Source organism: Triturus cristatus, chromosome 4_2 (genome assembly GCF_964204655.1).
Source record: "Triturus cristatus chromosome 4_2, aTriCri1.1, whole genome shotgun sequence".
Lineage (NCBI taxonomy): Eukaryota > Metazoa > Chordata > Amphibia > Caudata > Salamandridae > Triturus > Triturus cristatus.
In genome coordinates this window covers 667201197-667226778 of record NC_140586.1, presented here as the reverse complement: position 1 = coordinate 667226778, position 25582 = coordinate 667201197, and the positions used below count along the sequence as shown (strand labels likewise).

General features: G+C 47.3%; 1 protein-coding gene across 1 annotated transcript in view; it reads right to left on the bottom strand.

The window, feature by feature from the left end:
* The window catches only part of LOC146834868 (FRAS1-related extracellular matrix protein 1-like), a 991143-nt gene that overhangs the window by 221590 nt on the left and 743971 nt on the right, over positions 1-25582 (bottom strand). The window contains exon 27 of the mRNA XM_085602468.1: positions 22378-22522. Coding sequence (XP_085458594.1) covers positions 22378-22522 — 145 coding nt within the window. The remainder of the gene's footprint in view (positions 1-22377; positions 22523-25582) is intronic.

The window sequence follows — 25582 nt, the reverse complement described above, 5'->3', positions numbered from 1 at the left end:
AAATGCAGTTCAGGCATCACAGTTAACTGCCAACCTAATGCCCACCACTTGCACAAACAGGATGCTAACAACACAGTATTCACTGCATGTTATAAGCAATAGGATCTCAAAGCTGGAAACCTTGGCACGGCACTGGTGTCGCTTAGATCCTCCTCCACATTTTGGAGTAAACTCCTGTTGTCTCTGCTGGGGCACTTAGCATTGGTCAAAATTGTGAACTTGTGATGCCTTTTGTACATATTTTCCAACTTGACATTGGCAATACACAGTTCGATAATTCAAGCTTGCTAATAGAGTTGGTGTCGGGAGCATGTAGACGTAGGATAGCCCTGGGCTAATTGCTCCTTCTGATGGAGGTCAGGGGCCTGTAAGCTCCTTATTAAGAATCCTACTACCCTGTGGCACAGTTCCAGTGGGTTATGACTTGGAATGCCCCGAACACCTCCCATGGGGGTTACTTAGATCATCTATTCTGGATGGACTAATTGGTGACTGCCCTTGTGCTTTGTTGGAAGCTCTCCTCCTCCAAGTAACCCACCACTGCTGCCTTTAATATCTTTGTAGGTCACTCTCACAGCACAGCCTGTTCGCTAGATGTACTTCTGTGGAGCTTGCCCAGATTCATGAAAACAGGGTTGACAGCCAACAGGGTGCAGTAGATAGACGCTTTTATCACGTGTCTTAGTCGGTTGTTAAAATCGGGGTCCCACATGTCATTTGTTGAACTATGAGAATCCTACAATTTGTGTATTAGGCATTTCCTGGTGCATGTAGCCCTTCGTGGAGCAGTTAACACCACTTGAAAAGACTTGAGGAGGATCCAGAGTTGGATGTTACATTAGACACGCTACAGATATGGGGCTCCCAATGCCATAGAACCACGAACATATACCAGGTACATAGAAATCTTACAGCTCCTAAGACCAAATGGAGCCAGGATCTGGATGTTGAATTTCCCGACGAGGACTGGTACACAATTCTCCATGATATACCCAAGGTGCCTAGAAACACATACCTGAAACTACTGCTGTTTAACTACATATACCACACTCTCCAGCTAGGCTACACCAACTAATTGCTTCCCACAAATGCCCTAGATGTAGCTGCAATGAATCAGATTTTTTTCATATGACAAAGGCGTGCAGAGCCTTTGAGCTTTTTTGGTGCAACCTTTCTATGCAAGTTGGTTTTTCGACTGACAGGTAGACAGCACATACTTACATATAAAACATTACATCTGCATTTAATGCACCACCCCAAGATGGATAAGGCCCATTGCATATTTATTGCTTTATCTCTAGCAAAATACACTATCTTGACCAGTTAGAAAGCTTGTTTTTTGCCAATTGTAACCGCCTCGGGAGCAGAGTTTGTGAAATGGGCTGAAGCGTAAGATGTTATCTGTCGCCTGAGATGCAAGGCTGAGCAAACCATGGCAATAACGGGGTGGCACAGTATCCTCCTGGCACTGACCCCCAGATTAGACACAAAACTACAGTGCATTTAAAACATAGGACTGTACTTTTAGATTTTACTTGTCCTGGTAGTGAAAAACTCTTCAAATCATGTTTCGCTACTGCTAGTCCTACCTCTCCCCTAGGACAACATTGGAGATAACTTATTACATTTTATAAGGGTAATTTCCAAATGGGAACAGGTGATTGGTTCTTTCATGTTTGGTCCCCCTGGAATTGTACTGAAAAATCTTATCTTATGGTAAAGTCTGATTTTAAACAATCTTGAAAATTACACTTTTAGAAAGTTGGCATTTTCTTGCCTTAGCCATTTGGTTTCTTCAGCCTGTCTCTGGGTCACATGACTAGGTGTAGTTGACACTTGGGTTTTGTGTACTCCTCTGAGACAGCAGCACACAATGGGGAGCTTAGGTGTGACTGGATGGGGCATCACTGGCAAGATGGGAAGGAGGAGTAGGGCCCAGACTCACCTACACTTGAATAGGCTGTGTCCTGTCTCCACAAAGAGGGCTCCTGGCTTTGAGCAAGTGTGAGTCAAGGCACACCTAGGGTCTAGTGGGAGTACTCGAAAAGACAGGTCTTCAACTTCTTGCAGAATTAAGGAAGTGAGGATAAGGCTCTTATCTAAAGTGGTAGATCGTTCCATGCTTTAGGAGCGATGTATGTGATGTCAGGATCACCAGGTCTGGTTTTTAGTATGAGTGGGTTTTGTGCAAGTAGGAGTTCGGAAGAGCAGTGATGTCTAGAAGGTTTGTGAAAGCAGATGTGATTGTGGAGGTATGCTTGGTCAGTGTTCTGCAGAGCCATGAATTTGTGGATGAGGAGTTTGAATTGTACTCATTTGTGAATGGGGAGCCAGTGGAGTTCCTTCAGGTGTGGTACGATGTTAGTGAGGAGTGGGAGGTTGAGTGTGATTTTAGCCACAGAGTTCTGAATTGTCTGCAGTCTTCTGGTTAGTTTTTTGTTGATCCCGGCATAGAAGGTGCTCCCATAGTCTAGCTTCCTTGTCACAAGGGCATGCATGGCGGTTTTCCGGGTGCTGATTCTGAGACATTTGAAAATCTTCCTCTACATCTTCAGGTTATAGAAGCATGAGGCAGTGACAGCATTGACTTGGGCGGTCATGTTGAGTTTGCCGTTGTTGATGATCTGGAAGTTCTTGGCATGGGTGGTAGAGGTGGGTGTCGGTTCTAGCTCTGTTGGCCACCAGGTGGAGTCCCTCAGTGATGTGCTCTTCCCGAAGATCGCTATTTTGATGTGGTCAGTGCTCAGCTTTAGACAGTTGGTCTTCATCCAGTTGGCGATTTCAGTCATGCAGGCATTGAACTTGATTCGGGTACCGGACATCTTGTCTGTGAGGGAGAGGATGAGTTGTGCATCATTGGTATAAGAGATGACGTTGGTATCGCCAGAGTAGATGATGCTGACTAGAGGGATCATGTATGCTTTGAAGAGAGTCAGGCTCATAGAGAATCCTTGCGAAACTTTGTAGAGGAGGTCACAGGTGTCCAAGGTGTATGATGCAAGGCCAGTTAGGAAGGACCAGATCCATTGGAGTGTGTGTCCTTGGATTTTAATGTTGTGTAGGCATTGGATGAGGATGGGGTGGTAGACTGTGTCAAATGCTGTGGAGAAGTCCAGAAGAATGAGGGTGGCCAGGTCACCTCTGTCCAGAGTTATGCAGGTATCATTCGTGTCAGCAATGAGGGTAGTTTCCATGCTGTGTTTGGGTCTAAAACCAGACTGAGTAGTTTCAAGAAGTTGGTGGTCACTGAGGTATTTGGTGAGGTGTCTGTTGATGATTTTCTCTAAGACCTTTTCCGGGAATGCTAGCAGTGAGATCAGTCTATAGTTGACAAGCATTGAAGGGTCCGCAGAGAGTTTCTTCAGCAATGGGAGGACAGTTTTGTGTTTCCAAGCATATGGGAAGGCTGCAGAAGAGGTGGAGGCAATCAGAATAGGTAGGAGCATAGTACTGATGGGTTGCAGTCCTCTGGAGTAGGTGTGTTGGGGGTAGAGTTTCAATGGGCCTCCTGAGTGGATGGACTTTATGGTGATGGCGGTTTTTTCTTGGGTAATGAAAGTCCATGTGATTCTTTAGATAAAATAAGGAGGTGTGTGGCGACGCCTTTTGGGTTCAGTTGTGGGCTTAAGTTGCTGTGAATGGCAGGAACTTTGTTGCTCAAGAATTGAGAGTGATTTTTGCAGAGGTCCTGCGAGGGGGTGATCAGGCTAGAAGCGGCCGCTGCTGAGATGATATCTTTCACAATGTCGAAGATTTATTTGCTTCTGTTGGTGCTGGCATTGATGCGGTCTGCCAGAGCTGCACGTTTGGTGGTACAGATCATTAGGTGGTAGCAGATTAGAGCGGATATGAATGTGCTCCTGTCTGAATTGTCTTGGCTCCTTCTTCATTTGCGTTCTAATTGTTTGCAGTGGAGTTTCATCAGTCTGAGTTTCTCTGAGTGTCAGGGACTGCCCGTGACTGTCTGGGACACAGTCAGGGACTTGGGCAAGAACTGGTGACTCAGTAGAAAATGTAAGCAGAAAGATTAGCCCAGCGCTGGCTAGGATCACACAAGAAGTCAGAGGTGAAAAGTGATCCAAAGGGGAAGCCTGCACAAAGGAACAAGATAGATAGAACTCAGAAAGGAAAGGCACGCAAGAGGCTATTTGGCATTCAGAATAACTACTCCCAGGATGGATGAGCAAGACATATATCTAAAACAACATTAATAATAAAGGGAATGTTAGGTAAAGCACTCGGGAGCTCCACACGGTAAGACTGAAGCTCATTAAGTTCTTCACCCACAATTGCTGTTACAGATACTGACTGCAAATACCCACATATAGGATATGCATGCAAAGGCAGGGTCTGTGGAGCTTAAACCTATGGCAATGTTATAAATGTATCTCAAAGACAATACTCACAATGAATAAGAAACACCACATAGGTTATCAACTGTGCCCATGGATCCTGGTGATCAAACAGAACATGCAAGGCAGTAACAGCAAGGGGGTAGAACTAAACATAAGCATGATAGACAAGGAGATAGCAAGGAGAAGTGCTTAACAGGAAAAGAAGGAAATCACAGGGCACACTTGGCAGAAAGCAAGAAACAAACATACAAGGTAATAGAAGCAAGACAGCAGGAATAGAAAAACAGCAAATTAGGAACAAGTACAAGGGTAATGGGAAGAAAGGCAGGGTCTGGGAAAAGGTAAATACAGAAGGAGAGATGCTCAAGAGGGCACTAGAGCAGTACTGGATCAGGAATCAAGGAAAAAAGATAGCACAGGAGGAAGTGCTAGTTCAAGAACAAGGAATAGCAATAGCTCTAGAATCAAGTTATCTAGGAAGCACTGCAAGCAGTGCTATTTCAGGAACAATCAATAGCTATAGCTCTGGAATTTTCTCCGCAAATAATAACAATTAACCAAGATGTGTCCTAACACTTTTTGAAACTTCATTATCACCAGTGGGACGGGGGTTCACCCACTGTCAAGGACAAATATCCAACATATACTACACTCATTAATACGGTCACTAAGGGATTGGGACCTACTTTCCCCCTTCTCTTGTTTAAGGAATAGCTATAGCTCAGGAAGTCTGAAAACAAGGACAACAAAAGTTCAGGAACCAATGGTCAGTATCACTGCTACACAGCTACACTGACCATGCGGGACTGAAGGGAGATGGTGTTTAAAAGAGCTTACAGTAATCACATGCATCAGGTGGGAGCAGGCTAGCAGTAGCCAGCCACAGGTGAGTTGAATTCCTCTACCCATCCTTGGCCTGCAGGGTTGGAGACAAAGCAGTGAGCAGGGAATTCTAGGTAATGGAGTTTCAGGCATGAGCAGGTTGGCTTCCACAAACCCGGCATGCATTGGGAATGGATGGCAAGATCCATGTAGTGTTGAAATGGCTGGAAGTCAGTATATGCATGAAGGGGGGGGTCCAGAAGCTTATTATGACAGTGGAAAGTCTCACAATTTGGCCCCCTAGTGGTAGGCATGAGAGCACAAGGAGCAAATTGTTACACCATGTACCGAATGGCCTGGGTTTGGATCTTGTTGTATTGCTGTGTTTGAGGTGGGTCAGGGAGTTTGCGCAGGAGGTGATCAAATTCTTGCAATTCTTTATGTCTTTGGGGAGGCTGTTAATGTGTTTAGGCCAGTGGATGTTGAGAGCGGTGTTCCAGTCCTTGTCAGTGAGGTTGCTCTAGTTTTGGGGGGCTGATTTGGCCATGGTGCATTTGCGTTGGACCGATACAGGGATACTGAACTTGACAAAGGCATGGTCTGTCCAGGGGAATGGTGTGGGCTCGTCAACTAGGATGTTGATGAAGTTGGTGAAAACATGGTCCAGGAGGTGTCTGGCGATGTGGTTAGGCCCCTTTACTCATTGGGTGAGGCTCAGTCTTCCAAGGTCTTCAATGAGTGCTCTTGAGTTGGGGTTGGCATTGTGTTCCAGGTAGGTGTACAGGTCTATGCTGCCAGAGTTGTGATGCACAAGGCCATTATTCCTAGAAGGAGCTTCACAGTTCTGAGTGTGAGTTGGTGCTTGAGCTGAGAAGGAGGCAGTAGTTGCTGAAATTAGAGCACTCTTAGTTGGTTGGGGTAGGCTTTCCCTGTAACTGCCTTCAACACGGATCCCAGAAAGGGTTGGATCTGCTGAGGCTATAGGTGAGACTTGGTGGTGTTTGTGGGGCAGGGAAATTGCTGTTTGCATGTGGGCTATGGCCTGCAGCCGCTCTTTATCAGCCAATCAGAAATAGGGAAAATGTGAGTGCCCCTCCTTCACAAATGTGCGGCCCCAACTACTAAGCACTTTGTTTACACCCTTGGAGCTGTGGTGACCATGGAAAGAAGTAATTTGAATTGGTAGTGATGTTCACTTACCACGAAGTGAAGATACTGGCGATGAGCAGGGTGGTTTTTGAAAGCAGGCATCCTTGAGGCCTAGAGCCATCATATACTCACCTTGTTGTAGCAGAGGTATGTTGTTCTACAGGTTACTCATGTGGAAATGCTCCAACAGGATGAATTTGTACAGAGGCCTGAGGCAGCCGTCGTTGATGGGAATAAGGAAGTAAAGAGAGTAAACACCTTTCCCCTTGTGGAGTGGAGGAACTCTCTCTATTGCCCCCTTCAAGAGGAGCGCTTGTACCTCTTCCTTTAGGAGGGACAGATGGTCTCTTCTGAAGACATGTGTGTGGGGTGGGATGCTGGGAGGAGTTGTGAGAAGTTCTAAGTAGTAGCCATTGAGAACCATCGCTAAAGCCCACTCGATTCATATGATTTCCTCACAATAAGAGGGGAAAACTTGTGTTTGCACCCTGACAGGTGATGTGTGATTGGGGGAGGTGGGGCAAGTCACTATTTAGAGGTGGAAGCTACTTAACAAGAGCTATCTCTGACCTTGTCTCTGTTGTGACTCCCTTAGACTTTGCAATCTCTGTGTCATTTTTAATTTTCTCAAAAGTCTTGTCAACCTGTGGACCAAAGAGATGCTCCCTGCTGATTAGGAGGTTGAGGAGATTCTGTTGAACCTGGATATGCAGGCCCAGATGTGTCATTTGAGAGCTTGCAGGTGTTGATGCCTCAAGAAGCTGTGGCCAGAGCATCGAGCACACAACATATGTTGGTGTTTGAAATGATTTTTCCCTTTGACACTTTTCCCTTCCATCTCTTCCTGTGCTCCTCTGGAAGGTGCTTGACAAGTTCCTGCAAATTTTCCCATTTAGACCTGTCGTGCTTGGAGATGAACTCGACAGAATTAGCTATGTGCCATTGCGTTGATGCCCTTACAGCTACCCTTTTGCCTACTGCTTGAGCAGAGGCCTTTTGTGGGCAGTGTGGACTACCAAACAGTAGGGGGAACATGGCTTTTGTTATAAATAGGGTCATTAAGCGAAGGTTTATTTTTTTTCTCAACCCTGTGTGTCACTAGTCCCACCTTAACTGTCGACTGGGAGGAGGGGCACTCAGAAGAAAGTTCTTCTTTGAAGGTGAACCTTCTCTTGTGAGGCAGTGTCTCTAATAGCTTTTTCTGAGATCTTCCTGGACATGGTAGAAATAATGATACACTTGTGTGACAACAAGCTTTTCCTGAAGTTGCTGAAAATATGCTGACTTCAACTCTTCGGATCCGGCTGTGGAACATGCTTTTCGTATCAATGGTACCTTTGGTGCTGGTCTCAGTGGTGCCTTCAGTGCCTACATCGCGTGTGAGCGAGCATGCTCAGCAGTCTTGGATCGGGCAAGCCTCCTTCGTGCACACCCTTCATCAACTTCAAGGCCTTCTCTCCCTACCAGCCAGAGCCGGAAGGTGGTGGAAGCCCAGGAGCCAGCAGTCTTTTTTATCTGTGCTCAGGGCTCAATGCCCAGCTCTCTTAAGTGAGATTGTCTGTCTCAGAATAGGACATTTTAGGTGACCCTGGCTTGGTCGCATAGACATCAGAGCTGAGTGGCATACTTATGACTCTGATCATGGTCATTGTTAAAGGCTCAATGTCCTCCTCTTCCTTGGGCTCTGAAGCACTAGAGAAGACCATCTCGGGACTGGGTGTGTCCTGGGCTGCCAGAGTTCCAGATGGATCCCCTCTTCGCCTTCTTTGGCACTGAATGGATCTTGTTATATGAAGAAGTTCAGAGTTTCAGTGGAAGCCAATTTGGTGCATCTTTACCAGGAATCTAGCAACATTTGGGACAGAGCAAGGTGAAAGGAGGGTGCTTGCTGACTGCAGGTACAAGGGATTTTGAAATAATGGGGAAAACTTAAACATGAACAAGTAAGTAACAGAAGGCTGAGAAGGACTGGAGGATAGGTGCTGAGGAGTGGATTAGACAGGAACAGGCTGTGAACATCTGTAAAGGGAAATAGGATAGCACAAGTACTACAACCAAGGGTTACAAGGGAGACAACCGACAAACTATCCTGAATGACAGTTGGTATGCTCCTTGGAAAATCATCTCTCTGTGAGGTAAAAGGATCTGAGAAAGCATGGATCAGATTAATGTCAAAGAGTTCAGGATACACCAAGCAGCTCCTGCAGATAAAGAGCGCTAGGTGGTTCTCTGTGCCAGAGGCATGAGCCTCAGACTCTAACCTCTTGGTAGGAAATACAATCAAGATTATAATATGAAACAGTCAAGAAGAAAAGGGAAACAGTGGAAGGAACAGAGCACACAAACAGGAACTGGGCTAAGAGAAAAAAAGGACTGGATTCAAACTCAGGATCAGAACTGGAATTCACTAAACATAAGGCATGGAGTTTACATATAACAGGACAGATCTGAAAGAGTGCAGACAAGACTTAGAACAAAGACTATGTCAGAAACAGGTAGGAAGAAAAACAAGAGATAGAAACTAAATCATAAGGTAAGCCTGGAAAGCAGCTGCAGGGAATTGACAGAGCATGAGGACATTCAACAACCAAGTCAGTTGGGAGCCGGTGCAATCTGGATCACAGACGGAAGGCCTGGGTAGAAACAAAGGTGCAGGGAAAGAGGCAGGTGCAAGGAATAAACCCAGTGCAAGGTATTATAGAACCACCAATGAAGGGAATGCTGAAATGTGACTAAAGCAGAATAAAACAATCTAAGGGATGTGTCATAGCCCATCTTGTGACTCGAAAGACTTCTTTGAATGAAAACAACTTACAAACTTCTGAGTCCAACACTAGATGGCCGGCATATCCACAGCGTGTGTGCATGTGAACTTAAGCCTAATGCTGAAAGGCTGCCTTTCTTGGTATTTTTAACTTTTTTTTTCCATCCTGATATAACGTACTGTAATCTTTTTGTGCACTGCCTAATATTTTATTGTTTTAAAAACTTACGTGTATAACGCTATCCTTCGCCTACCTCTCCTCCTCTGACGCCTCCTTACTCCGCATCCTCCCCGTTCCACCACGGGTTTTACCGGTTGACGTGTAGGGAGATCGCGGTCATATTTTCTCTTCCGGGCTAGAGGCGAGGGGAGGCGGGGTGCTTCACGTGATACTGGTCACCCGACCAAGGGTTTATCTACATGTTAGAAGCTTTGCGCAGCGGACGCGCACTGTGAACTTAAGCCTAATGCTGAAAGGCTGCCTTTCTTGGTATTTTTAACTTTTTTTTTCATCCTGATATAACGTACTGTAATCTTTTTGTGCACTGCCTAATATTTTATTGTTTTAAAAACTTACGTGTATAACGCTATCCTTCGCCTACCTCTCCTCCTCTGACGTCTCCTTACTCTGCATCCTCCCTGTTCCACCACGGTTTTTCCCGGTTGACGTGGAGGGAGATCGCGGTCACATTTTCTCTTCCGGGCTAGAGGTGAGGGGAGGCGGGGTGCTTCACGTGATACTGGTCACCTGACCAAGGGTTTATCTACATGTTAGAAGCTTCGCGCAGCGGACGCGCGCAGCGGGGGGCGCGCCAACGGCAAGCCCATCTGCGCCCGTCCGTGCCCGACCGGGGCCAGGGGCCATAAACCTTGGTCCAAATCCCTTTTATCCCCCTGAAAAACGAACTTTCACTTCAGAGCAACTTTTAGCTCTCCGCTCTAAAATCAAGTCTGACTGAACCCGTTGCCGGGCTACTAATTATGCTTGTCCCGGTTGTAATTTCTCCCTCGCCAACCCCCATTCAAGTCTTCACACATCTTCAGGTAATAGAACAAACACTTGCACGCCCTCTCCCCCTACTAAAGTTTTTTCATTCCTTAGTGTAAATTGTCGTTCGCTCCCTAAACATAAACTGGACATTTTTGACCTCCTTTACGATGTCAAACCAGATGCTTTATTTCTCACGGAGACCTGGCTCCATGAGAGCTCAGGTCCTGATGTCGCAGCAGCCTTACCTCCTAATTATGTTATTATTAGGAAAGACAGAATTATATCCTCTGGTGGCGGCATTGCTATCATTTACAAAAAAAACTTTCAATGTAAATTTGGCACAGTGGACATTCCACATTGTGAAGCCGCCTCATTTAAGTTAACTCTTAACCCCCACTTTACATTCTCTGGCCTCCTTATTTATCATCCCCCTGGCCCGCCCAATCCCTGGGCCACATCCCTTCCGGATTACCTTACCCCTCTGATTATGAATTCAATAATTTCTCGCTACTCGGCGACTTTAATTTACATCTGGACAGTCTTTCTAATCCCACGTGCAGCAATTTTGTCTCAGATCTTGCCGCTATGAACATCTTTTCACGTAATTTGGGACCCACCCATAAAGCCGGCCACCTCCTTGACCCCATTTTTTCTAGCTTTCCTGGTCTTCATTGCGATCCTGCATTGCCCATCCATTGGTCTGACTATTTTTTATCTACATTTACTATCTCGATTCTTCTCGTCTCTACATTTCTATCTCACTCCCTAAAGACATCTAAAAGAGACTGGAAAAAATTCGACTGGAATGCCTTTAACCACGTCCTATGCTCGAACGGTCCTCTATATGATTCTGATGTGGGGTCATTTTCCAAAAATGTACACAGTTGGCTTTCAACTGCTATTGATTCCTGCCTTCCTCCCACTCAGAAAAGATTTACAAATCACCGTCCCCCAGCTCCTTGGTTCAATGATACTCTAAAAATTGAAAAAACTAAATGCAAATCTTTGGAACGTAAATGGAGGAGAGACTATGCGCCAGAACTGAAAATGGCATATATAAAGTAGAAAAAAACTCTACCATAATTTATGTAAATCCACTAAGGCTCTCTTCGTCTCTAATTCTATCACCTCCACTGCTAATTGTTCCAAGACACTCTTTAGCTTAGTTAAAAAGCTTGCTGGATCTGAGACCCTGGCTACTCCTCCTCCCTTGGAAAATTGCCAGTGTGAGGATCTTGCTCACTTCTTTAAACATAAAATAGAGAAGATTCATCTTGATTTTGCTAACACTCATCTTGATAGCAGCCTCTTGACGACAACATGTTCTACTACCACTCAGAATGCTCTTGTCATGTTTCCCCCGAGGCAAGCGCTAGCAGCGACCCACAGACTTCCGCATTCCGAGACGCCCGGAACTACAGTCCCCAGAGGGCATAGCGCGTCTCGCGAGAAGACGCGCTTGATGCATAAGACAGGAAGTCTCCTGCCTCCAGTTGTCGGAAATTCCTGTGGCTTGATCACGTCCCCGTCCGATCCGCGTTCTATAGTCCGTGGCCTTTGCAGTACGGTAAGGGTGCTTGCACCAAATATTTGTTTGAACCTTCGGTAGTCGAGCGGCTGCTCCTACGAAGGACTACGTTCGATATCCAGAGGATTTGTCCGGCCTGCGGTTTCGGCAGGCGGAGCGAGAGAGAGAGTGCCTCTCCCCGGATCTTTGTTCGGCCAGCATTGTCGGCCGGCGGGGTGGTGGCTTCACGACTGAGCTTACAGGGTCCATTGGCACTCCTAGTGCTCCGAGGAAGCTCGCAAGTGCGGGCCCTATCATCGATACTTGTCCTGCTCATCACCATAAAGTTTGCAGTGTGAAGTGAACACGAAGGGAGAGTGTGGTGACTGCGTGCAGAGGATTACAGTGATGGGTGCAGTACTGTGGTGTATTGTCTAACTGTTTGTTCCTGTGACTCTATCTTAACAGGGGTTATTGCGAGTGGTAGAGGGCTGCACTCTACCCCTGTGAAGTGCGGTGGAGTCAATAGGAGGGTAGGTGCCAGATCACGCTACGTTGCCTAACAGGTCAGAGTAGGAGGTTAGCGTAGGGGCTGATCCTTGTTCGTTTTGTCATTGTTACAGCCCAACAACCCGCCTCAAGCATTGTCAGCCCACCTCTTAACCTGCCTTCAATCTTACGTTACCTACGTCATATTATGAATGGATGTTATTTTCCTTTACAGGTATAAGGGCCATGGGCAATACCACATGCGGTACACAGTCTTAAGTGTTGCATATGTTGAGGTGATTCTTACTGGTGTGTGCTCTGTTCTTTTCTCATTTCAGATCTCCCTCCCTGGTGTTCCCTTCCTTTCCTTCCCTCGCTTGATCCTTCCGCTGACCTGCGCTGTAACAGCATTCAGGCTTGGTTAGATCAAGAGGTGGACCCCTCATTCTTCAACCCGCTCCTGAGGACCGGCCGGCATAACAGAATTTCCGACCCACGAATTGCGGTCCTCCCGGGCGGTTTCGGGAGTGAGGATGGCCACTCTTGAAGAAGTATTAGCGGTGTTGGCTACCATGCAGGGAGAGGTAGCAGCCTCAAGGCAGGAGACCGCCGACTTACGCGCACGGATGGATAGCATCCCGAGAAACCCATTTTCCATCGGCCCGATGGCTGGGCCGTCCACGCCGGTAGTGGTAGAAATGCCGGTCTCTATTCCGCTCGCCTCTCCAGAAAGGTATCAGGGGGGTCCGGACAACGTCCAGGTATTCCTCACACAAATACAACTGCACTTCGCCTGTAAACCCAAATCCTTCCCCACGAATCAAGCTAAGGTGGCGTTCTTGAGCTCTTATTTGGTGGGGGATGCGGCGCAATGGGCCGTGCCTCTAGTGGGTCGTGACGACCCTCTCTTACATGATTGGGACGCCTTCATGGGTGAGTTCCTCAGAGTGTTCGATAGGAGAGCCGACTCCTATACCGCGGACCGAGAATTACTCGAGCTCCGCCAAGGTGATAAGGAACTGGTGGTTTACTTGAATTCCTTTCGCAGGCTGGTAGCAGAAACCAAGTGGCCTGAGAGTAAACAGGCGGCCCTGTTTCATCAGGGTTTGCGGGAAGACCTTAAGGATGTAGTGGCCCAGATAGATCCCCAACCTGCCTCCTGTGAGGACCTGATAAATTTAGTGCTTAGGCTGGACCATCGGCTAAGCGAAAGGAAAGGGGGACGGAAGGATAGGTACCCACACCCGCCGGAGAAACACCGGAACACACCTATCGGTCCCTCGCCTTCCGGTGAGCCTATGGATCTTGGGGCTGTCAGAACGGCTCTGACCTTTACGGAAAAGGAGACTCGCCGTAAGCAGGGGCTTTGTCTCTATTGCGGCAAACGGGGGCACTTCGTAAGGGAGTGCCCAGTAAAGCCAAAAACAAGCCGGTTCCGCAACCCGCGCTTGGCCTCCGCCAGCGCTGAAGCGCTGCCGGAAAACTAGCAGGCTCGGAGAAAGGCGAAGGGTTTTCTCGGAGTCCTGCAGTGATCCCTTCAGTGACCGGAGAAGAGCTGACAGCCGGGGGGCATTTGTGGATACAGGTGGGTTTGGGAGTAGCTCCCGGGAGAACCTGCATGTCGGCCATGGTGGACTCTGGTGCAACAGGCATGTTTATGGATAGGGGTGCAGCACTAAGGACTGGTATTCGCTTGGTGCCGAAGGACAAGCCTGAGGTGGTATACGCTGTAGATGGCCGGCGATTGATTACAGGGCCCGTGGGGTATGACACGGAAAGTCTGGAGGTGTTCTACGGGAACGCCCATAAGGAACAAGTGATCTTTAGCATCATCAATGCACCCCAGTACGAGATCATCTTTGGGTTGCCCTGGTTGCAGCGACACAACCCCAAGATTGATTGGGTGGATAAAACAGTGCATATGACCTCTGAGTATTGTGCGAAGTATTGCCTTGACACTCCGGTGGAACCCGCCTTGGCGTTAGCCCAGAGGACCGTGATTGCCACCGCCGCAGAAAAGAATGTGCTGTTACCCGAAGCGTATCAGGAATATCGAGGAGTTTTCAGCGAAGTCCAGGCCGAGGCATTGCCCCCACATAGGCTGTACGACTGCCTAATAGACCTGATTCCTGGGGGGGTGGTTCCCACGGGGCGCATATATGCACTCACGGAGCCCGAAACAAAACATCTGCGGGAATACCTGGACAAGCTCCTGGGATTGGGATTCATACGCCCGTCCAAATCCCCTGCCGCCTCCCCGCTCTTCTTCATCCCAAAGGCCAACGGAGAGTTGCGGGCATGTGTGGACTACAGGGCATTAAACGCGATCGCCGTAAAGAACAGGTATCCGCTGCCGCTCATCAGCGTGTTGCTCGAACAAGTGAAAAAGGCCACTATCTTTACGAAACTCGATCTTAAGGGGGCCTATCACTTGGTTCGCATGAGACACGGTGACGAGTGGAAGACCGCCTTTAAGACCCGCTACGGGCTGTTTGAATATTTGGTAATGCCGTTTGGGCTGTGCAACGCCCCAGCGGCATTCCAATATTTTCTTAATGACGTCATGCGGCACATTCTGGACCTCTACGTGGTGGTGTACATCGATGACATCCTGGTGTACTCCAACGATGAGGTCTCCCACGTACACCACGTAAAGACCGTACTCGGCATTCTGCAGGAGCATAACCTCTTCTGCAAGCTGTCGAAATGCGATTTCCATGTCCAGACAGTGGAGTTCCTGGGGGTTATTCTGAGTCCCGCTGGCCAGGAGATGGCGGAGCGCAAGGTCACAGCGGTGAGAGAATGGCCAACTCCCCGTACCGTGCGAGACATTCAATGCTTCATCGGGTTCGCCAACTTTTACCGGAGATTTATCCATCGATTCTCTGGGTTGGTGGCCCCCCTCACTCGGTTGTTGCGGAAATCGCAAGGGTTCGTGTGGGACGAGGCCGCTCATGGGGCGTTTGAGGCATTGAAGGCCGCCTTCGTGACGGCACCCGTCCTGGCTCACCCCGACCCGGACAAACCATATGTGGTGGAGGCCGATGCCTCGGACGAGGCGGTGGGCGCTATCTTGTCACAGCGACATGCCACCACCGGGCAACTGCACCCGGTGGCCTACATGTCCAAGAAGTTGAACGGGGCGGAGAGGAACTATCCTATTGCCGAAAAGGAGCTCCTGGCCATCAAGGTGGCGTTTGCCGAGTGGAGGCATTTCCTGATGGGAGCTCGGCATGTGGTAACGGTCTATACCGACCACAGGAACTTGCAGTTTATGGCCGCCGCTAGACACCTGACGCCCGACAGCTGCGCTGGACGTTGTTCTTTGCTGGCTTCCATTTTGTCATCACCTACCGGCCCGGAGCGGAGAACCGTAAGGCGGACGCCCTTACACGGCAATCTTCGCCTGTGAGGTCTGTGGGAGTCTCTGAGGGGAGCATTATAGCCCGTGGGCAGGTGATTGGGGTCATGCAGCCGGACACCTTTCTTCTTGGAGTTCAACGGGGGGTAGCGACGGCCAAATGGAGGACCTGGCTTCGTTTCCATCCGGAATGGCGTCTCCAGGGGGGGTTCCCAATCCATAACAACCGTCTGTTGCTTCCCTCGGAACGGTTAAGAAGACAGGTGTTCCAGTGGTGTCACACGTCCCCCAGTGCGGGGCACTTGGGGGTGGCCAAGACCAGAGATCACATCTTGCGACAGTTCTGGTGGCCCTCGCTAAGAGGGGATGTGCTTGCATGGGTCTCCTCCTGTGCCGTGTGCGCCGCCATGAAATCCGACCATCGGTGCCCACAGGGGCTGCTGCGACCGCTGCCCACGCCTAACAAACCCTGGGACCGCATTTCTGTGGATTTCATTGTTGGTCTACCCGCAGACAAGGGGTGCACTACCATCTTGGTGGTGATTGACTTTTTGACCAAGATGGGGCACTTCATAGCCTGTAAACAGGTACCCCCGGCGGGCCTGTTGGCGGAATTACTGCTGGAAAACGTGGTGCGACTGCACGGCCTGCCGAGTGTGATTGTGTCGGATAGGGGGTCGCAATTTACTGCGAGATTTTGGAAGACGTGGTGCTCCGCCTTGCATATCAACACTGCTCTGTCCACTAGCTTCCATCCGCAGACTGACGGGCAGACGGAACGTCTGAACCAATCTCTCAAGCAGTATCTCCGCTGTTACGTGGACGGCTGTTCCCACAGGTGGGTGGACCAGCTGTGGTTGGCGGAGATAGCCTACAATATTGCCACACATAGCTCCACAGGGGCCTCCCCCTTCTATTGCACCTACGGCCACCATCCACGTTTTCTCCCTTTTGCATCTCCAGGGTGGCAGCATGCCTTGCCAGACGTGTCGGCGCGGGTGGCGCACATAAAAGACACCTTGACTCAGGTACAGGGGCATCTCCGAGCCATGAAAGACCGTTACAAGGCAGCATCTGACAAACATCGTCGGCAGGGGCTCTTATATCGTAACGGGGACCGAGTATGGTTATCCACAAGGAACATCCACTTCCAACAGCACAGCGTGTTTAACCCTCGGTTTATCGGCCCGTATCGGATCCTGAAACGGATCAATCCAGTGACTGTCAAACTACAGCTGCCTGCCCACATGCGCATACATCCGGTATTCCACGTGTCCCTCCTAAAGCCAGCTACAACAGTCCTTCGGAGGCCACCTCAGCCGGTTCTGGTGGACAGCGAACTGGAGTACGAAGTGCGGCAGGTGTTGGACTCGAAGGTGCGCCGAGGGAAGGTGTGGTACCTGGTGGCCTGGAAGGGTTACGGGCCGGAGGAGAATTCGTGGGAACCGGCCCGGGGCATACATGCTCCACGGTTGCTGTTAGCCTTCCATCGCGCACATCCGTCCAAGCCTGGCCCGTAGGGCGCCCCATGGGTTGGAGGGATGTACTGTCATGTTTCCCCCGAGGCAAGCGCTAGCAGCGACCCACAGACTTCCGCATTCCGAGACGCCCGGAACTACAGTCCCCAGAGGGCATAGCGCGTCTCGCGAGAAGACGCGCTTGATGCATAAGACAGGAAGTCTCCTGCCTCCAGTTGTCGGAAATTCCTGTGGCTTGATCACGTCCCCGTCCGATCTGCGTTCTATAGTCCGTGGCCTTTGCAGTACGGTAAGGGTGCTTGCACCAAATATTTGTTTGAACCTTCGGTAGTCGAGCGGCTGCTCCTACGAAGGACTACGTTCGATATCCAGAGGATTTGTCCGGCCTGCGGTTTCGGCAGGCGGAGCGAGAGAGAGAGTGCCTCTCCCCGGATCTTTGTTCGGCCAGCATTGTCGGCCGGCGGGGTGGTGGCTTCACGACTGAGCTTACAGGGTCCATTGGCTCTCCTAGTGCTCCGAGGAAGCTCGCAAGTGCGGGGCCCTATCATCGATACTTGTCCTGCTCATCACCATAAAGTTTGCAGTGTGAAGTGAACACGAAGGGAGAGTGTGGTGACTGCGTGCAGAGGATTACAGTGATGGGTGCAGTACTGTGGTGTATTGTCTAACTGTTTGTTCCTGTGACTCTATCTTAACAGGGGTTATTGCGAGTGGTAGAGGGCTGCACTCTACCCCTGTGAAGTGCGGTGGAGTCAATAGGAGGGTAGGTGCCAGATCACGCTACGTTGCCTAACAGGTCAGAGTAGGAGGTTAGCGTAGGGGCTGATCCTTGTTCGTTTTGTCATTGTTACAGCCCAACATCCCGCCTCAAGCATTGTCAGCCCACCTCTCAACCTGCCTTCAATCTTACGTTACCTACGTCATATTATGAATGGATGTTATTTTCCTTTACAGGTATAAGGGCCATGGGCAATACCACATGTGGTACACAGTCTTAAGTGTTGCATATGTTGAGGTGATTCTTACTGGTGTGTGCTCTGTTCTTTTCTCATTTCAGATCTCCCTCCCTGGTGTTCCCTTCCTTTCCTTCCCTCGCTTGATCCTTCCGCTGACCTGCGCTGTAACAGCATTCAGGCTTGGTTAGATCAAGAGGTGGACCCCTCATTCTTCAACCCGCTCCTGAGGACCGGCCGGCATAACAGCTCTTCTCCCAAGCATAAATGAACAGTCTCTTGCTGAGCTTCCTGTTGTGCATACCACTACGACCCCTTTTCTTGACACCTGGCCACTCCTCAATATGGATTCTCTTACTCTTATCCTAAATAAAGTTAAGTCGGGCTCCCCTAACGACCCCCTACCTCCCTCTATACTGAAACAACTGGATCCTCTCCACATGCACATCATCTTGAACGTCCTAAATTCCTTTCTTCGTGAGTCGGTAGTTCCAACTCACTGGAAACATGCTATGGTGACTCCTCTGTTGAAAAAGCCAACTGTCGACCCCCTCATTCTCTCTAATTACCGCCCCATTTCCCTTTTGCCAATCTTTTCCAAGATTCTAGAGAGTCACATTCACTCTCATTTTGCCCAGTTTGTCGAACTGAATACAATTCTTCATCCTTCCCAATCCGGGTTCAGGTCCAACTTCTCCACAGAAACCACTCTATTAGGTGTCACAGAGAAGCTTCGCCACCATCTTGACTATGGAGAAACTGTGGCGCTTGTTTTGCTCGATCTCAGCGCAGCGTTCTACACTATTTCGCATCCAACACTCCAACACTTATTAAAACTTTAAAATCCTTGGGCATATGTGGCTCTGCCCTGGACTGGATCATCTCTTTACTGAACGGTCGCACTTTCCAGATTTTTTCAGCCACTAACAGTTCCAACAGTCATTCTTCCCCCCATGGGGTACCCCAGGGCTCCATACTCAGTCCTCTACTTTTTAATCTCTATGTAAGGCCTTTAGCAGATATTGCTGACCAAGCCGGCCTAACTCTTTTTTTCTTACGCAGATGACTCTCAAATCATCTTTTCTCTCTCTTCCACTGATTCTAACTCAACATCTGATTTACAACTTGGCCTGAGGAACATCGCCTCGTGGATGACCCAACACCATCTTAAACTTAATGGTGATAAAACCGAGGTCTTAATCCTGGGAAAGGATAAGGACCTCTGGGGTCCACTTCATTGGCCTACCGAGATGGGTGCCCTCCCGCAACCTTCTAACCATGTCCGGAATTTGGGCGTCTACATTGACGACTCTCTGTCTTGGCACCAACAAGCCGTCAGGGTCGCGGCCACATGCTTTACCATCTTGAGATGGCTGCGGAAAATTATTTGGATGTTACCCACTACCACTCAGAAAACAGTGGTCCATGCCCTTATAACCTCAAGGTTAGACTACGGCAATGTCCTGTTGCTAGGTGCCAACAAGACCGTAACCCGTAAACTGCAATTAGTTCAAAAATCTGCAGTTACACTTCTCTGCAAAATTCCCAGAACTTCGCACATTTCTGGCTACCTCCACGATCTTCATTGGCTTAGAGTGGAGAGTCGCATAAAGTTCAAAGCCTTGAGCTTTATGTTGAAGATAAGGCGGGGTTCAGCACCACCCTACCTGCATACTCTTGTTAGCCCTTACATTCCCACACGTCATCTCCGTTCCTCAACGCTTGAGAAATTCATGATCCCTCGTTTCAAGCTTGGCAGGATGGGTGGCAAGTCCTTTTCCTATCTTGGCCCCACCCTCTGGAATATTCTGCCTCTTGCCATCCGAAAAGAAACCAACTATACCTGCTTTCGTAGATCCATAAAGACCTGGCTGTTTAGCCAGTAACCTTTCTCTCTGCTCTTCACCATTCTGTTCGCAGCTGTCTTGGCGCCGGGAAACCCTTTTTGGGTAGCTGTCACGCCTTATAAATTCAACTATAATAATAATAATAATAATAATAATAATAATAATAATAATAACAATAATAATAATAATAATAATAATATAATAATGTATGTACATCCACACATGCTACAAACATAATTTTACCTTTTACTAATAGAAAAGAGTAAGTAAAGGAAGGACTCAAAATTGGTTGAATGCATGCACTATGGGTCCTTGTACAGAGTCACTCTCCTCTAAACTGCCTCCGGACTAAGGGAAGGGGCCTAAAATTTTAGAAGATAATTACTGAATGTGAAGTATATGCTTTTCAAGTTATACATCATTTTTGCAATGCTGTAGCTGATGGAAATAACATAATCAAATAGTTCTAGAGCATCCCAAACACTGTACATATAGGGAGCATAAACGTTTTTTGTAATAAATATTGCCAGGCCTTCACACATGCTACTCACTGAGTCCTGATCCTCCACAAGGGATCTAACAACTGGGATTATTAGTGTTTGCCGTTTAGCAAAGTGCTCCCTTTGCAAATTAGAACATGATCTGAATTACAACACTTTTCATATAGACTTTTATACTGGAGCAAGAGCTAGCCCAAAAAGAGATCGGTTCTCTAGAACACAGAGTGTGAGTGAGGAAGAATATTTCATAGCGTAAGGATTGTCTTTTAGCTGTACACCACAATTAAATGTATGTATCCGATTTCTTAAAGAGCTGCATATTTATTTCCAACATTAGGTTTACAATTAGAACGCAGCCACAGGTCTATGTGAGTCCACGTAAGCATAAACCAATAAGATATGTTTACTGAAACATCTTGTCCGTTAACAAGAGCAACCTCCTCATTCCTTGGTAGCAGCAGTAAGATGCTGTATCAGCCATGAGTGATGTCCATATGAAAATGTATTTCAACTAATACATTACTACACGTTCCTATATACAAAACTACAATGACCATGCAATTGTACAAATTTTGAATATAGACACTGTCTGATTTCAGAAGTTTTGGTTTCAATTGAGGAAGAAGAAAACACACTATGATGTTATGTCATGCCATGTTATGTGGATATATATAGCATGCTTATCAACCAAGGAGCATCCAAGTGCTGTTGTTTATTTAGTTTCCCATGAAGGAACGGATCTGTGAATAGCTAAAAAAGGTTTATAAAGGTTTGTAAGTTTGTTAGTGTTACACATTGCAAAGAATATAGTGATTTATTATACAATAATCCTAAACCTAGAAGGCTTTAAAATACATATCTAGTCATTGTCAATTAGGACTTTCATAGTGCAAAGGTTTTCTTTGTGTAATATGTGGTCTTTCAATGGCATCAGTAAGATATTTTCAATACACCTAACAATTATGTATAAAGAAAGAAACATGTTATACTCAAAGAGACTAAGATGTTCAATACATTAATTTGGATATCTAAAAAAACCTGGTAGTTACAATTCTCAATGTTATAGGTAACAACAAAAATTAGTAGAATATTACATCTTTAACTTTGCTTTACAACAATAGAGGCCCATGTCAGAGCAGGCACCAAGAAATTGGATTTAGTATGAAGAACCCGGCTTAAGAAATGGCCAAGGATGTGTTTGATTTTAGCTACAGAAGATACATTTTAAACCGAAATACTGTCACGGGTAACTCAAATTGGAAATTGCGGATTGTCCCTGAAAAGACCTCTCCAGTATTTACAAAACTAGATTGATTTTGGAACACTCAGCCAGGCCAGGACTTATATAATTATAGCCACAGAACAGATTTTTTCTTTCAGTTGCATTATACTTCATGCTCCCTAATCGCTATTTTATATTATTGCAAAACCAATAAATGCAAAGCTTCTATACATGTCCAAGTCATTTCTTGTCTTCTAGATCCCTAAGACAGCATCAAAAAGGCAGTCATCGCTTTAATATCTAATCTGTTTTACGCATTACACCTTTCATGTTTTTACACTAGCACAAAGGGCCATATAGCCAAAAAGGCCTTATGACTCAAACAGTTTAATGTAATTTGAAACTATTGACTTTAGAATTACAGGAGTTATGAAGGTTTTTTTTGCATATCGACTTTATTGGAGGTATATGCTTCTGCATTTTCTTTTACATAGTATGAACTAAAACTTGTAGGACCAGATTGTTTAAACCTTGGTGTGCAACATTTGTATTTGTTCACAGTGTTAAATATTTTATACTCAAATACATTCCTGACAGACACAAATTCCCAGAAGTAAACCTCAAATTCCTTACTAGTTCTTGTAAAGTGGGAAATTTTCCAACTTGTTTTAAAAGCAGATGTGACTCTGGCTTGTAGAGAAAATTGTCTTTGAGGCGGACATTCAAGAGAAACAAAGAAAATATTTTTATTGCAATCATTTTTAGCAAATTAAGAATATGCTCTTTTATTTATCTGTGAACCAACTTTAGCATTTTTAGCAAATAAATATGATTTGCTTACATTTCACAGGGTTCTAGGCAATTAAGGTATCACACACTGTAGATAATTGCAACATTGCTTTTGGGGCATCAATATCTTGTCCTTCGGTAAAAACTTACATTTCTGGAGTGATGGTGTTTCCTGCTGGATCTGTGATACTGAATTCAAAACTATCAGAAGTCACGTCTATGGACGGATTAATAATATATCTTATCACACGCTGATTTAATTCTCTTTGAGTAAAGGCACTTCCAATATGGCTACCTGTATGATGCAATAACATAGTTAAGGTCCTTGGACAATGTGCAACAGTATTACTTCATTCAGCATGGTTTTACAACATAAAATAGTAGATCTGTAAAATGGCATCTTAAAACAATCACATCAAATGATTTTAAGGAAAAGTATACCTCATATACACATTTGTTAGATTTGTACAAGACGGTTTGCAATATATTATTTTTAAGTGTATAGTATTCTGGTTGTAGCAATAAAAAGGATACATTGCATTTTACTTTGCATAGGAAACTGGCCGATAGAACACAGTACAACTGACACAAATTCAGCATTACCCTCTTAGAGGCAAGGTCTTACTTTGTATGAAAAAGAGGATTATTGGGTGGGGTGGATTGTAGTCCATAACAAGTAATAGTCTCACTATCTGTCAGGTCCAGTAAAGGGTTTGGTAATTTAAACCTGAGCTGAAACCCCTGGCAGCTATGGCACAGCACAGACAGGCTTAACTTAAGAAAAAGTGCCAAGCGTTCAGAGGTAGCAAAACAGTAAAAAGTCAAAACCCCCCAAAAAATCCCATGGCAATTTATAAAAAGATACACCAATTTAATGACACCAAAATGATAAAAACACAATACCAGGAACCAGAGATATGAGTTTTTAAACTTTTAAATAAAAATGGCACATAAAACCACAAAGCGCCAACTGCAGTTTTCTGATTACACTTGACTGGTACAAAGGCGAGATCTAACTTATTTCACTCCCCCCCCCCCCGAGGTCATAAGCAGTGTATTGAGGGGGTGTAAGTTATAGTTAGCTCAGGTAACTAGAACTGCTGAATTTCACTGGTTTTGTACGAGTGTAATCTGAGCCTATCTATGATGTCCTTGTAACCTTTGTGTTTTTCAGTGAATTTCTAAGGTTTAAATAAAATGGTATTTGCTAACTAGAACATCCCTGTAACCTTTGTTTTTTCCTGAATTTCTGCATTTTTTAAGTGAAATTCTAAGGTTTTTAATATTATTTCCTAACTATAATGTCCCTGTAACCTTTAGTTTTTTCAGTGAATTTATAAGGTTTTTAAAATTGTATTTCCTGAAACTTGCAACGTTTGAGAGAGACTGTATGAATGAGTGTCTCAGTGGGTGAGTGGGTGGGAGAGTAAGTGTCTGAGTGGGTCAATGAGAGGGTGAGTGAGTGTGAGAGTGGGTCAATGAGTGTCTGAGAGAGTGTCCGAGTGGGTCTGTGAGTGGGTGTGAGAGTGTTTGAGTGGGTTTGTGAGTGGGTGTGTGAGTCTGAATAGCCCTTTTAGTGAGTGTGAGAAGTATGAGTGATTCTGTAAGGAGGTACATGAGTGTCTGGGTGAATCAGCTGTGAGTAGGGGTACGTGTCTGAGTGGGTCTGTGAGTAGGTGCATGACTGTCTGAATCAGTCTGAGTTGGTGCATGAGTGTCTGAGTAGATATGTGGGGAGGTGTATGAGTGGGTCTGGGGAGGTGTGTGAGTGGGTCTGGGAGTGGGTGTGTGAATGTCTGAGTGGGTCTGTGAATGGATGTATCAGTGTCTGAGTGGGTCTGTCAGTGGGTGTGTGAGTGGGTGTATAAGTGGCTGTGTGGGTGTATCAGTAGCTCTGTCAGTGACTGGGCCACACCAAAACCACACTGACCCTTTGTTGGACCTGTCAGCCCTAGGGTGGTCTCCCCTTCTATTTTTGTATCGTGCCTCATTTTTTCCACCCTCATTTTTATGTTGGACTAGGTCTCCGGGCGCCTTTTCATTGCCAGGCAGTGTTAAGGTGCAGGTGCTCCCTTCTCCCAAGATGGCTGCCACAGACCCCTGCTACTGCAGGGTGGTCGTTTTTGATAGTAGCACCCTAGCTGCCAGGAGCTGGCTGGGACCCACAACAATGTTGCGACTCCAGCCCGCCTTTTTGTCCCATAGGTAGAGTGGGGAAGCTCCTGGAAGAAGCTGGAACCTTCTAGAAGGGAGGTGGGGTTTTACTTTTGCCGCCTTGGCTAGAGGTCACCTGACCTAGGGCTACTTAAGAGTGGGAGGGAAACTTGTGTGGTGAGTTGGCCATTGGGTTGAAGCAGAGCTGGAAGAATCCACCAGGAGTGTAGGCGGTAGGGCCTAGCCAGGGTCTTATGCCTCTGAGAGTGACAGGATTTAGGTACTGCCTCTTAAGTGAGTGAGGTGCCCTGTGAATCCCACTGATCTTGCCCAGTAGTAGGAGGACCCAGAGACTCTCTGCCAACCTGACTAGGAAGGATCTAGTCGCCCTCTCCATCCCTACCCCTGTAACAGAACCCCTTAAGGGCGCCAGATACATCTGCGCCACAAGACTTCATCTGTCAACTGAGAACTGAAATCTAACTTCAAGAACTGAAACTGCATGACAAGAGCGAGCTGTAAGCCTTGAATGCCAGAGCTGAGACTGTGTGTCCAAGCTACTCTAGTGAACAAAATACTAAGCCGATTGCCAAGACACCGGGGATCGACCAGGTACTAGCGCTGTGACCCCCGCGCTTCCTACCCTGGTCTGGGACCCCCGGCAGCGTGCTCCGCTGAGCACTTTACCCCATCCTTAATTTGAGCCCCCCCCCCTGCGACGACGAAGCCAGCGCGCTCACCGCTGCGGCCTGGAGGCCTGGAGGAGTGCCCTGCTGTGTCGCGAGGCCCAGGAGAAGCCCGGGGCCCCGTCGCTGCCGTCGCAGCCGAGTGAGGAGGTGCGCAAGGTCGGGGCCGAGTTCCCCCAACGTCGTGAGGACGGACGCCTGCTGACGCCGAGCCGGAGGTAAGCCCGGAGGCCGAGATCCCCCCTGGTGCGCCCCCTGCTGGTCCGGAAACCGCACCGCACTTGGCCCGGGTCGTCCCCTCCGTGGGAATCCCCTCCCCTGCCTGCGCGACGGAGAGACCCCGCCGAGGGATCCTGTCCGTGTCCCCCCTTCTGTAAGACTGAGAGCGGTGCTTAGTGAACTGCACCGGAGCATAGGGACCCGCTCCGCAAGTCCTGTCAGTCTCCCCGCTGGAAGCCGCCTAAAAGAACTGACTAACATTACCCTCGTGTGGCGCTTCCCGCCACCGACCCTGC